The following is a 15,107-nucleotide window of genomic DNA, read 5'->3' as shown; positions in this document are numbered from 1 at the left end:
TTACTTCTGAAAAACTGCCATGCAAAGGAAACTTTACAGTTTTGGATACATCTCAAAAACTGATGACATACTGGAATGCTCTGCGCTTGAAGGTAGAGTAGAAGTTAACCACTGCCAAGGCAGATAGTCGACAACCTGGACTGCTAACATCAGAAATAGACCAGCCTCACTCCCTACAGTGGAAGAAAGTGGTGACCGATGTTCTGCATGATGATGAGCAAAAGCAGCAGTATAAATTTAAGAGGCTCTCCATGAGCCAGTGAGGGAGCCTCTACTTGGTTGCTGTATCATCTCTGGTAAACTATCATGGTCATCATCCTTCATGTTTACTTTATCCATGCTAGCATGGGTCAGATGGAATTTGAGGCAGATCATCTACAGCCAAATGTCCTTCTCATTGCTGACCCTAACCTGTTTCCAAGTAAGGTAATATTTTCCTCATAGCTAGACATGTTTTTTTTATGGAAGACTGGAAATGAACAACATCACTTGCAAGAGGATGATGCTCATTTACAACATTTATGTAATGTCTAGGCAAGACAACACACAAACATATAGATACATACAGAGAATGAAAATACCATTGAATAGCTTAAAATACAAGCAATTTGGGACCAGGTAGGGAAATATGGAATAATAACAAAAAAAAAAAAGTTCATATTATAGATGTGATCATCATCATCGTTTAACATCCGCTTTCCATGCTAGCATGGGTTGGACGATTTGACTAAGGACTGGTGAAACCAGATGGCTACACCAGGCAGCAATCTGATTTGGCAGGGTTTCTACAGCTGGATGCCCTTCCTAACGCCAATCACTCTGAGAGTGTAGTGGGTGCTTTTACGTGCCACAGGCACGAAGGCCAGTTAGGCGGTACTGGCGACGGCCACGTTCGAAATGGTGTATTTTATGTGCCACCTGCAGAGCCAGTCCAACGGCACTGGCAATGACCTCGCTCGAATGTCTTTTCATGTGCCAGGAAGGTGACGCTGGTAACAATCACGCTCAAATGGTGCTATTTACGTGTCACTGGCACAGAAGCCAGACAGCTGCTCTGGCAATGATCACGCTTGGATGGTGCTCTTAGCGCTCCACTGGTACAGGTGCCATCACGATTTTGCTTTCACTTGCCCCAACAGGTCTTCGTAAGCCGAGTTTAGTGTCCAATAAAGGAGTGTTGGCATGGGTGCCAGTCCTCAAATTTAGTTCGATTTCGATTTCACTTGCCTCAACAGGTCTTCGCAAGCGGAGTTTAGTGTCCAATGAAGGAAAGGTACGCATAAGTGGGCTGGCTACACCCCTGGCAAAGGCCACAGATTATGGTCTCACTTGGCTTGCCGGGTCTTCTCACGTACAGCATATTTCCAAAGGTCTCGGTCACAAGTCATTGCCTTGGTGAGGCCTAAAGTTCGAAGGTCATGCCTCACCACCTCATCCCAGGTCTTCCTGGGCCTACCTCTTCCACAGGTTCCCTCAACTGCTAGGGTGTGGCACTTTTTCACACAGCTATCCTCATCCATTCTCGCCATATGACCATACCAGCGCAATCGTCTCTCTTGCACACCACAACTGATGCTTCTTAGGTTCAACTTTTCTCTCAAGGTACTTACACTCTGTTGAGTATGCACACTGACATTACACATCCATCGGAGAATACTGGCTTCATTCCTTGCGAGCTTACGAGTGTCCTCAAATGCTTCGAGTAACATGTCTCTAAATCTTCGTCCATTTGCAGGGTCTTTAAGCTTCCACACCCTTCTCCTCCAAGTCGGTCTACTTCTGGGCACCCATTTTGCCTTGATCCTGAAGTCGCTAACTACTAATCTGTGTTGGGGTGTACATTCTTCGCCAGGGAAGGTTTTAGCATTTATAAGCCGCCCTCTTTCACTATTTCTGGCGAGGATGTAGTCGATTTGGCTAGAGTATCTGCCGGATCGGTAGGTGACTAGGTGACAGGCAGGTTTCCTGAAGTTGGTATTGCAAACCATAAGATCGGTTGCATCACAGAACTCCAGCAGTCTGGTTCCCTCCTCGTTGTAGGAACCGTAGCCATAGCCTCCATGTATGCCATGGAAGCCTCCAGCACAACGTCCGACATGACCATTGAAGTCACCAGCCACAAAGAGGAGGTCCCTGTCACTCGTCGACGAGGTAGTTTGCAAGAGGGTGTCATAGAATTGGTCTTTCAGCCCATCCGGTAGCCCTGGTTGAGGGGCATAGGCTGAGATGACAGAAATAAATAAATCGTCAAGAGTCGATGACAGAATTTTTGCAAGTCAATAGTAAATCAGAGAAGTCTAATATAAAATAAGTAAATGAAATCAGAAGATATGACGTAAGATATACGTCTTGAAAGACATTTTATTGCAGTTATGATGAGCTAAACATACTAGCATACTTTAAAATAATGATTTCTTAAGCAGAAAGGATGAAAAGGATGAAAGGCAAAGTTGATCTTGGCAGGATTTGAAATCAGAATGCAGAGTTGGAACAAATGACATGAAGCATTTTTCTGATGCTCTAATGATTCTGCCAGCTCACTGCCTTAAGATATTTATTTTAAAATAACAATGAATTGCTTTACAATGAATTGAAATATGATTCAAAGTAAAAACAATACAAAAATGTAAGCATTGCCTTAAAAGTAACAATACAGAATGTTATATTTCTCTTAGAAAGTCAAGTCTAAATATAAACTTCTTAAGTTCTGTTTAAATTAAGAAATAAATAGTTTTTTGATGATGTAATACCAAAGTTATCAAACCTAAAAAAGAATCTCTAGAAAGGGGTCAAGACATTACTTACTTAATAAAGTGACTAAAGGACAAACCGAAAACAGACTGGATGTTTTTCTAGAGTAGCAGTCGTTTTTGACCTCAATCTGCTTTTATACAAATTGGAATGGTCTCCCAACTCATTTTCACTTGGTGTTTTACCGTTTATTCCAAATAACATTCATGATGTACTATTTCTCATTGGAGACTATCATGTGTCTTTTTTTGGGAAACACAAAAGATACAATTCCAAGTACAAATCTCATAATTAACCTGGAGGTATACTAATTATAACTATGAAAAGAACTTAGTTTAAAAGTTACAGAAAATCCTAAACAATTGACGTGTCTGCCCATTGTGTAATTCTAATGACTCTGCGGTTGCAATTGATTACAAACATTAATATAATTCTCTGACAAGTAATGCTAAAGAGTGTGTGAGAGCCTCCTCTATGTAGACTCTCAAACTGCGAGAAATAGCAGCCAGGTTTTCCTCATCACACTCTACCATTTTAAAAGAAGAAGGACACACTGAAATGAATAATGTAGTCCTGGCTGCATTGTTTCAATAAAAGATGAGATGGTCATGGCTAGAACACTAACATAGTTCTCTTAATCTGATATGAGCTTTAATGAACCTGCTCTTCATTTTTTTTTGTTTCTATCTTCTCCACTGGAACAATATTGTTATGCAGCAATAAAAAGTCGAACAAGCAGTTACAAATTATACATACACAAACACACACATATACACATTATCAAGATTTTAGGAATCACAAGAGAATTATTCATTATGTTAAATATTTATGATGATGATGATGACGATTTAAAAACAAAAATTGAAAAAAAAGATAATCTTAGTATAGCCATAACTGTAATTTATGCAAGCTTGGGAAAGTGGATATTATGATGATGATGATGATAATGACCACAATGTGGAATTCTGGTAAAAACATTCAATTGGAGAAACCCAAAATTATTGCTACAATATGGTATTTATTTCATACTTTATGGCTAGGAAGTTCCATCTCATACTGGGTATTTGGAATGTCACCAAGGACTTTGTTTCGATATGATTTATAAGTCATTTTCATTGAACCCATCTCTCTCTCTCTATCTCTCTCTCTTGCAGTTATACCCATGACAAACACAGTAATGTAAATGAATGAAATTGTACATAAATTATGTAATGTTATAATTATTTACAGCAGTGAATTGTACCACCACCCTATGGTACTTATTTACATCAAGGTGAAATTGCACTATTGAATTCAGAGTGGAAAATGTTATAAAACCTTATCATACTGCATTCGAAATCCTACGATTATAATACACTAAATTTCACTAATGAAACTGTACAGAGAGTGTTTGCTTGGACAGCTTTAACAGAATTGTTATAAATAATGTTTAGATCAACCACAAAAGAAGTACTCCTGCTACCTTGTTAGAATATGGCGGTCAAATGATGGTGCTTCTTCTGGGTGAAGGGGACACAACAGATCGAGCATATGCAACAGATCCTGTTCTTTGAACATTAAAGTCTTTTCTTCTTGCTCTCCGTCCGATGCTTCATCTCCATTTGGTTGGTTTTTAACATCGTATATAAAATCCAACAACATTTCTGTTTCTGGAGATAAAACAGGCAAATTCTGGAAATCGTCAGAAGCCAAAAGCTATAAAAAATAAAACAAAGAATCAAAACACAATATTGAAACAAAGCACATAATACTTGTGATATTTTGAGGTAAGGTCAAATGAAAAAAGAATATCTTCTAACACAACCATAATCCTCTCTTGTTCATACCGTTTTCAAGGATGTTAGCAATGTAAGTGAAATGGCTAAAATTTGGAGATGAAAAATGGCTGTTCACTGCGTTTGCTGGAAGTTTAACAATACTTACTCTTATCATTGTTTACCATCTGCTTTCCATGCTGGCATGGGTTGGACAGTTTGAGGGCTGGCAAGCCAGAAAGCTGCACCAGGCTCCAATCTATGGCATATAATTGCAATGATAAACAAAATATCATAACTAACTAAAGGTTAGTTAGTTATGATATCAGCCCACAAGATAAAAGTCTGCAGGCTGCATGTGGCCTGGGGGCTTTAGGTTGGCCAGCCCTGGTCTAAATGTCTGCAACAGAATGAACTCCAGTGAAAGTAACCAAGGTGTCAGGTAGTGATGTTAAACCTAATAATTGATTAATTCTACAAGGATTAAGTAAGAAAACCCCTAAATGAAACCATGCTATGAGGAAACATTAAAGGCGAATGCATGGAACCCACAGCATCTTTTGACCAGTCACTGCTGCATTCACAACATATTTTTCCTCGATTCCTACTTACCTTGTACCTTAAAGGTCCACTCTAACCCCTTATATCACTTTCCAGCTCCAACCCTTTCCTCTAAAATATGAATAGTCATGTACCTCCTCTACAAAAAGAAACCTGTTCAGTTCCCATTTTTTTCTCTCAGGCTTCACCTCTCACTACGCCTTTCCCTAACACAAAGTTGCCTGTACCTCACCATCCTCGGGGCTCATAGTCTGGCAAGCTCTCATGCTGTAAAGTGGTTGTAAAGTGCCAAAGTAGATACTGTTTCACAATGCAGTCCTTGGGTCCATTGGTTCTTGTCAAACCCATCCTAACTACACCAGCATCATCATCATCATCGTTTAACGTCTACTTTCCATGCTAGCATGGGTTGGACGATTTGACTGAGGACTGGTGAAACCAGATGGCTACACCAGGCTCCAATCTGATTTGGCAGAGTTTCTACAGCTGGATGCCCTTCCTAACGCCAACCACTCAGAGAGTGTAGTGGGTGCTTTTACGAAGGCCAGTCAGGCAGTACTGGCAAGGATGTTAAATGATGATGATTATGATGATGATGAAAAACAGTTGCAGCTTTCCTGAGACAGTGTCACAGTAACCTTTATACTACTTACACATACCTTGGACATGCACAGTTCAAAGATACATACTGGAGGATGACAGTTAAATAATTACAAAGGTAGTCATAATTGCTAGTGAATGACAGAAGCAGCTGTGTAGACTAACAATGTTTTTTATGCAAGCTCAGAGCCTAATTTGATGATAGAAGCCGCTGCAATGAGAATAAGCAGTCAATCTGACCCTATCTGGGACTCTAGTTAGTCACAACCTTTTACAAGATACAGTTATAACAACAATAATTAAGCCAAGAGTGAAGCTACTATGTGGTTGCCTGACCTGTTAGAAATGGCAGTCAAATCTTCCTCAATGCAGCATCCCTAATTCTACTTGCTCATTCAACAGTGTTTCTTCTGTTAATTATTACTCTTTTACTTGTTTCAGTCATTTGACTGTGGCCATGCTGGAGCACCGCCTTTAGTCGAGCAAATCGACCCCAGGACTTATTCTTTGGATGCCTAGTACTTATTCTATCAGTCTCTTTTGCCGAATTGCTAAGTTACGGGGACGTAAACACACCAGCATCGGTTGTCAAGCGATGTTGGGGGGACAAACACAGACACACAAACATATATATATATATATACATATATACGACAGGCTTCTTTCAGTTTCTGTCTACCAAATCCACTCACAAGGCTTTGGTCGGCCCGAGGCTATAGTAGAAGACACTTGCGCCTATTCTAAATATAATCAATAAACTTCCACTTCAAAAAGCTCTTTGGGAATATCTATCTCTCAGCCCATCAACTAACACACACACACAAAACTATATATTCTCTTTATGAAGAAAGTAGTGTTTAATTTGAGATGAAGATTCTGGGGGGGGGGGGCCCTAGAAAGATTCATGGGGCTACTTATTCTTGTTTAACTAAACCACACTCTGCAAAGTAGTTGGCATTAGGAAGGTCATCCAGTCATAGAAAATCAAGTCAAAATTAAGGTGGTGAGCTGGCAGAAACGTTAGCACGCCAGGCGAAATGCTTAACGGTATTTTGTCTGCTGTTATGTTCTGAGTTCAAATTCCACCGAGGTCGACTTTGCCTTTCATCCTTTCGGGGTCAATAAATTAAGTACCAGTTACGCACCGGGGTCGATGTAATCGACTTAATCCGTTTGTCTGTCCTTGTTCATCTCCTCTATGTTTAGCCCCTTGTGGGCAATAAAGAAAAAAGAAAATCAAGTCAAAACAGATGACTGGAGCCTGGTGCAGCTCTCCAGTACCAGTTAAACTGTCTAAACCAGGCCTGGTCAACTCGAATTACATTGCGGGCCACTTTAATCAGAGAAAGTTATTTGAGGGCCGCTTGTGTACTGACAGAGTTGAAAGCAATTTGCTTCTTTCTCATGCTATTATAATAATAATGAATGAATGATCATTGATTCAACATAAAATATCATCGTTGCAAAATCAGTAGTATCTTTCTTTTTACTTTTCACTACAATCTTTAATTTTTGATAACATTTTAAAAATGTTTGTCTAAATAAATCCATTTCAAGAAAGTATCAAACAGTCCACAAGATAAAAGTCTGCAGGCTGCATGTGGCCTGGGGGCTTCAGATTGGCCAGCCCTGGTCTAAACCATGCCAGCATGAAAAACAGACGTTAAATGGTGATGATATAAACAATGGAAAGCAATGTCATTTGAAAAAAATAACTTACCAGATCTATGACTGGAGGCGTCAGATAAGTTTCTAAGTCGCTTAAAAAATTATCAGTTAAAGTCTTAACGCTCTCCATGAAGTCATGGCCAAATTCTGAATTAAATTCATTATTTAGGTATAGTTTCCTTTGGTTTTTATTTGCGATTAGAGACAGAAAAAATTTCCTAAATTTCCTCTGCTTTTCAAGCAACTGTCCATTTCCCTGCAGAAAAAAAAAAATTATCAGAACATCACAAAGGTTTCAAAACAGGACCAAAAACATCAAAGTTTTACTGTCTATTAGGTTAAAAAAGAGACCTGAGGGTTTCCAAAATAAACAGAAAGAGTTTAGGAAAAATTGTTTATATAGAATATCAGTGAATATTTCTATAGATGACTTGGTTATTGTATTATAATATAATATTGTACAATATGATATACATCAGAAAGTGGTTCTTAAATTTCATGCGGAGACTTTCTGGGCGACCAAAAATAAATTTACTTTTAATTGCATGATGTAACACAACAGGATCCAACCAAACCTCCCGCAACTTTCACACTGCTGTTTTGAGAAAATGAAGGACACGTTGGACAGAGTAGTCACTGATAAACACAGATTTGAGATGGTTATGCTGGATTGCTTTTGACCATAAGTCTGCTAATAACAACAGCATAGATGCTCCTAATGATTTTCTCAAAAGGTGAAAGAAAGAGTACAACATGTATACACACATGTTTAAATATATATTTGTGTTAACACTAAGCAAATTACTTAAACAATTTCTATTTTCTTTTAGGTTACTGAAATCTGTGTACTTGTTTGTTGTTGGCACTCCGTCGCTTACGATATCGAGGGTTCCATTTGATCTGATCAACGGAACAGCCTGCTCATGAAATTAACGTGCAAGTGGCTGAGCACTCCACAGACACATGTACCCTTAACGTAGTTCTTGGGGATATTCAGCATGACACAGTGTGACAAGGCTGACCCTTTGAATTACAGGCACAACAGAAACAGGAAGTAAGAGTGAGAGAAAGTTGTGGTGAAAGAGTAGAGCAGGGTTCGCCACCTTCCCGTGCCGGAGCCTCGTGGAAATTTAGGTGTTTTCGCTCAATAAACACTCATAACGCCCGGTCTGGGAATCGAAAAAATCCATGTACTAAAAACTTTCAAAACCACAAATTTAAAAAATGTATTGTACAGATTCAATATATTTTCCTTACATATCCATGTCTTTGCCCTAAATGTCAACAATTAATATATCCCCCAAAAAAAACAAACAATTTAATAACTATAAATGGTTAAAATGGTTGATGGAATAGGTAGATTGGAGAAAAAAAAGAAACAGAAACAGACTTACATTATTGGCAGGCATACGAGGAAAATAGGCATTCAGCTTGAGCAGAACATTATTGAAGTTACATTCAAGTTCATTGAATAGATACTGAAATGATTAAGTTAGTGTTGATGTATTTAATACAATGGAGCATTAAAAAAAAATCTAATCAGAAATAATTATGTGGTGAGAAAAAGACAACATTAGTTCAATGTCCAACATTATTTAAATCATTCTGACAAGTATAAAAGATAAATGTTGAAAGGTTTCAGTCGTTGTATATATATATATATATATATATATATATATATATATATATATATATATATATATATATATATATATATATGTGAATAAAAATAAATACCAAAAAAAGGGTTTTGTATGATCGTGTATAGAGGAATATATTATTTTATTTAAAAGAGTTCCAACTCTGTCTGTTTTTTTATGTTTTATTTATATTCTTGTAAAATTAATGTGGGATATCGAATATGGAATATATAATATATAATATAATATAAAATAAAATAAATGGTAAAATGAAATGAAGTATTGAATGTCTTATTGAATATATGAAATATTGAGTATTCAATATAGAGAATTAAATATATATATATATACATTGCATTATGTTAATGCTATCTTAATAATCATTTTTCATAAAGGCAGTATCTATGAATAATTAACCTCAGTGATAATTGTTTGTTAAATTAAAGAAGTTAGAATAGCTTAAAATTCTACTAATTTCAACGAGGAGTGATACACGAAGTGGACAGTAGAAGTAGTAAGGGGAGACTACTATTACGTTCGGTTTTACGTGTTTCCCATACTTGCACAGATTAGACAAATACATTGTTGGTTCTTGTTTTACAGATGGATGCCCTTCCTACTGCTAACCCTGACTTGATTATCAAATAAAGGATATCTTATTACACACGTCTTTGAAAGCACAAAGCTAGCAGATGATTTGTTGGCTTGAGAAATGACAACAATGTCACTTCTGATTTTTACATAAGTACAAATGCAAGCACACACACACACACACACACACACACACACACACACACACACACACACACACAAAACAGGCTTCTCCTTTCATATCAAATACACTTACAAGGCTCTGGTTGGCCCAGGGCCATAAAGTTAAAATCACACAATGTAATGTGCTGGTCCATTTTCACTTTTGGAATATATTGTATGTATGTGGTAGTCAGATTGTACAAAATGGAATTGTTTGTACATACATCATCACCATCACCATTTAACGTCCACCTTCAATGTTGGGTGGTTTGACAGGAGCAGGCCAGACAGAAGACTGCACCACACTTCTGTGTGTGTGTGTGTGTGTGTGTGTGTGTGTGTGTGTGTGTGTGTGTGTGTGTATGTATGCATATCTGTATTTATGTTATTATTTAGTTTTATTTCAAGATTTCTAGCCAGTAGAGAAAGAGCTGGTTTTCTAACCTAGATCCAAGGCTCCTTCATTGGAATTTCAACATCAACAGGGTTTTTGTGCAGTATTTGGAGTTAGTGCACGTGAAAATTCTATGTTCTATGCATGTAGTTGCCTGTCATGTATATAGGCATGCATACATGTTTTATGTAAATTATTATTAGTATGTATTGTACCGCCTGACTGGCCTTCGTGCGGGTGACACGTAAAAGCACCCACTACACTCTCGGAGTGGTTGGCGTTAGGAAGGGCATCCAGCTGTAGAAACTCTGCCAAATCAGATTGGAGCCTGGTGTTGCCATCCGGTTTCACCAGTCCTCAGTCAAATCGTCCAACCCATGCTAGCATGGAAAGCAGACGTTAAACGATGATGATGATGATTATTAGTATGTATGTCTTATATCATTGTAAGTAAGCTGAATCTCATGATTTCCAATCTATGAATATCACAATTATTAACTGAAATTTATGTGGCTAAGACTCTTTTAGCAATATGACAGGTATTTTTTAAACATTATCACTTTCAGTTTAACAAAGATGAACTTGGGTGAAGATGCGAAAGAAGCAGGTGTATGATGTGAGAAATGAAGTGTTTTATGTAACATGAGAGAAGCAGGGATGATAGTTATATGCTTGTAGGTAAGAGGGCAAATAGAGATGGTCACAAGTAAAAAAAGAGTCAATGCGGAGTAATTTGAGAGAGAGAAAGAGATGGTTAATAGTACAGAAAGTAGTGGTTACTGGTAGAGAGATGGGCTGTTATCAACAGCTTTCAGGACTGGAAAGCATAAGAAGACAAATGTATTACAGACACATTGTTTTAGCTTTTAGTTGAGAGGAATGGCAGCACCCATGACCGATTGCAAAGCCTCCAAGACTGGTGGTGGGGAAGCAGGAAGGTATCCTCAAATTGGAAAGCTAGCCTGGATAGCAATAGAGTGGACTTTGCTAAATGCACCTGACGTGCCAAGTGCTGGTGTAGAACTAAGCAACAAGTTAAGTCTATCAGCCAGAATGTAAACAGCTGAAACAAATATTGTGAGGCATCTGGTCCAATGTCCTTACAGTTTCAGTAATCCATAAAGGCAAAGTTAACCTTGGTGGGTTTTGAACTTAGAGAGGGAATAAATGCTGTTAAGCATTCTGTCCAATGCTCTAATGACTCCTCCAATTCGCCAGCATAGAGAAAAATGGACTGATAATCATAATACTTAAAAAACTTCTGAGACCTGGTCACTGACAAACATGTGATGCAGCACACATTTGTCAGCATCAGGTCACAGTTTCAAGCAACAAAATTTTCTGAACCATATTACAAACAGTAAATGTTTAAGTGAAGTTAATGGTCTTTGCATGTTTCTGAATGGGTAACTTGTGCCTTCCGTGCTGCAATTGCTTTAGTTTCAGCACATGATCTCAAATCAAAACACTTACCATGCAGGTAAAGGGTAAAAGGGTAAAGACCCCTCTTCAGTCATGAATGACCATAGGATTGCAACTAGAAAGTGACCCTCCAAGGTTGTTTATAGATGCTCCTAATGATTTTCTCAAAAGGTGAAAGAAAGAGTACAACATGTATACACACATGTTTAAATATATATTTGTGTTAACACTAAGCAAATTACTTAAACAATTTCTATTTTCTTTTAGGTTACTGAAATCTGTGTACTTGTTTGTTGTTGGCACTCCGTCGCTTACGATGTCGAGGGTTCCATTTGATCTGATCAACGGAACAGCCTGCTCATGAAATTAACGTGCAAGTGGCTGAGCACTCCACAGACACATGTACCCTTAACGTAGTTCTTGGGGATATTCAGCATGACACAGTGTGACAAGGCTGACCCTTTGAATTACAGGCACAACAGAAACAGGAAGTAAGAGTGAGAGAAAGTTGTGGTGAAAGAGTAGAGCAGGGTTCGCCACCTTCCCGTGCCGGAGCCTCGTGGAAATTTAGGTGTTTTCGCTCAATAAACACTCATAACGCCCGGTCTGGGAATCGAAAAAATCCATGTACTAAAAACTTTCAAAACCACAAATTTAAAAAATGTATTGTACAGATTCAATATATTTTCCTTACATATCCATGTCTTTGCCCTAAATGTCAACAATTAATATATCCCCCAAAAAAAACAAACAATTTAATAACTATAAATGGTTAAAATGGTTGATGGAATAGGTAGATTGGAGAAAAAAAAGAAACAGAAACAGACTTACATTATTGGCAGGCATACGAGGAAAATAGGCATTCAGCTTGAGCAGAACATTATTGAAGTTACATTCAAGTTCAATAATGTTATCCAAGAGAAAGGCCAAGGCTGATACAGCACCAGTGACGTTGCAACTCATTTTTTCAGATGAGTGAACTGGAGCAACTTGAAATGAAAGTGCTTTGCTTAGGAACACAACAGACAGCCTGGTCTAGGAATCAAACTCATTACTTAATGATTGTAAGGCCGATGCATCTTTGTAAAATAATTTTTACAAAAAAACCTGTTAATTGTGGAAGGACTTTTAGTCAAATGAATTTGAACTGTGGACTTTGACAATACAGTTCTATATTTAAGAGATGAGGAATTATGTATATTATTTACATTTGACGGATATTTGTCCTCATCTTGTTTGTTATTAACACGTTTTGGTTGATATACCCTCCAGCCTTCTTCAGGTGTCTTGGGGGAAATTTCAAATCTGGGTTCTCATTCCTAAGGTATTTTTCAATGTTGTTATTATTATTATTATTATTATTATTATTCAGGTCATTGCCTGGAATCAAACTCGGAATCTTGGGGTTAGTAGCCCATGCTCTTAGCCACTATGCCAATAATAACAATAACATTGAAAAATACCTTAGGAATGAGAACCCAGGTTCGAAATTTCCCCCAAGACACCTGAAGAAGGCTGGAGGGTATATCAGCCGAAACGTTGTGTTAACAACAAACAAGATGAAGACAAATATCCGTCAAATGTAGATAATATACATAATGTAAGAACTTTGACATTCATAAATTGGAAATCACAAGATTGAGTTTATTACCAACACATAAAATTTACATATTAATAATTTGCATAAGCAACACACACATATATGCAAGTTGGTAAACAGATGTTAAACAATGATGATAGCAATGAACAATTAACAAGTACTTAATTATTGGTTTACCACCAAAAATCAAACCAATCAAGTCAATCGCTTACTTAGGCTAATTAATAACAATAGTAATTTCAATATTCTTTAATGTTACTCAAATCAGTGTACTCATAACCTTTCAAAAACCATAAATTTCAAGTAAGTTTCTAATACTGTGGACCCATACTATCTGATTTACTACGACTTTAAGCAATTGGCGTAGGAGTGGCTGTGTGGTAAGTAGCTTGCTTATGAACCACATGGTTCCGGGTTCAGTCCTACTGCATGGCACCTTGGGCAAGTGTCTTCTACTATAGTCTTGGGCCGACCAAAGCTTTGTGAGTGGATTTAGTGGACGGAAGCTGAAGGAGGACCGTCGTATATATGTGTGTGTGTGTGTATATGTTTGTGTGTCTGTGTTGTCCCCCCCCAACATCGTTTGACAACCGATGGTGGCGCGTTTGCGTCCATGTAACTTAGCGGTTTGGCAAAAGAAAGCGATAGAATAAGTACTAGGCTTACAAAGAATAAGTCCTGGGGTCGATTTGCTTGACTAAAGGCGGTGCTCCAGTATGGCCGCAGCCAAATGACTGAAACAAGTAAAAGAGTAAAAGAATTGGAATATAATCTTGAGGCTCTAATGTATTTGGATCATAGCAAAACAGGATTGAATTTAGGTAAATCTTGATTTAAAAATTTGTTGGCACTCTGTCGAGTGTTCCAGCTGATCCGATCAACGGAACAGCCTGCTCGTGAAATTAACGTGCAAGTGGCTGAGCACTCCACAGACATGTGTACACTTAACATAGTTCTCGAGGATATTCAGCGTGACACAGTGTGACAAGGCTGACCCTTTTGAATAACAGGCACAACAGAAACAGGAAGTAAGAGTGAGAGAAAGTTGTGGTGAAAGAGTACAGCAGGGTTCGCCACCATCCCCTGCCAGAGCTACATGGAACTTTCGTTGTTTTTGCTCAATAAACACTCGCAACGCCCAGTCTGGGAATCGAAACCGCGATCCTATGACCGCGTGTCCGCTGCTCTAACCACTGGGCCATTGTGCCTCCACGATTTAAAAATATATCAACATCAATAAAAGCTCTGTAAAACCACTGGTGATAGTATCATGTAAAAAGCTCTGATGCTGGTGCTACATAAAAAGCACCCAGTTTATGCAGTAAAGTGGTTGGTATTAGAAAGGGCATCCAACTATAGAAATCAGGCCAAAACAGACAATTGGAACCTGATGCAACCCTTGTCAAGCCGTCCAACGCATGCCAGCTTGGAAAATGGATTAAATGACAACAAAGATGAATAAATGAAATGATTTATTTTAAACAGCAATCAGTGTAATGTAAGTGTTGTGTACCTCACTTCTTTTCCTCTTCTTAGGTGTTTCTTTCAACCAACCCTAGTCTTCTTATTTAATTTACATAGTTCATCATCTACAACTGCTTGAAGTACTAGCAAAATCTTCCTCAAGTCGCTTTCCTGGCACTTGGGCATATGAAAAGACATTCGAGCGAGTTTGTTGCCAGTACCGCTGGACTGGCTCCTGTGCAGGTGGCACATAAAATACACCATTTCGAGCGTGGCTGTTGCCAGTACCTCCTGATTGGCCTTCATGCCGGTGGCACGTAAAAGCACCCACTACACTCTCAGAGTGGTTGGCGTTAGGAAGGGCATCCAGCTGTAGAAACTCTGCCAAATCAGATTGGAGCCTGGTGTAGCTATCTGGTTCACCAGTCCTTAGTCAAATCGACCAACCCATGCTAGCATTGAAAGCGGACGTTAAACGATGATAACTATCATAAAAAGAA

General features: G+C 38.3%; 1 protein-coding gene across 3 annotated transcripts in view; it reads right to left on the bottom strand.

Annotated features, from left to right (window-relative positions):
* The window catches only part of LOC106874902 (uncharacterized), a 52,641-nt gene that overhangs the window by 16,304 nt on the left and 21,230 nt on the right, over window positions 1-15,107 (bottom strand). For 2 of the 3 annotated variants that reach the window (XM_089350307.1, XM_089350305.1), the window contains exons 4-6: window positions 8,729-8,812; window positions 7,387-7,590; window positions 4,214-4,446 (exon numbers count right to left, since the gene is read on the bottom strand). In XM_089350307.1, the coding sequence (XP_089206433.1) occupies window positions 4,214-4,446; window positions 7,387-7,590; window positions 8,729-8,812 (521 nt within the window). Of the gene's footprint in view, window positions 1-4,213; window positions 4,447-7,386; window positions 7,591-8,728; window positions 8,813-12,374; window positions 12,651-15,107 lie in introns of all 3 variants that reach the window. The other variant, XM_089350314.1, reaches the window with a different exon arrangement.

This window comes from Octopus bimaculoides, chromosome 1 (assembly GCF_046866305.1).
Source record: "Octopus bimaculoides isolate indiv1 chromosome 1, ASM4686630v1, whole genome shotgun sequence".
Taxonomy (NCBI): Eukaryota; Metazoa; Mollusca; class Cephalopoda; order Octopoda; family Octopodidae; genus Octopus; species Octopus bimaculoides.
The sequence above is the reverse complement of the archived record's forward strand: the minus strand, read 5'-3'. Positions and strand labels throughout refer to the sequence as shown.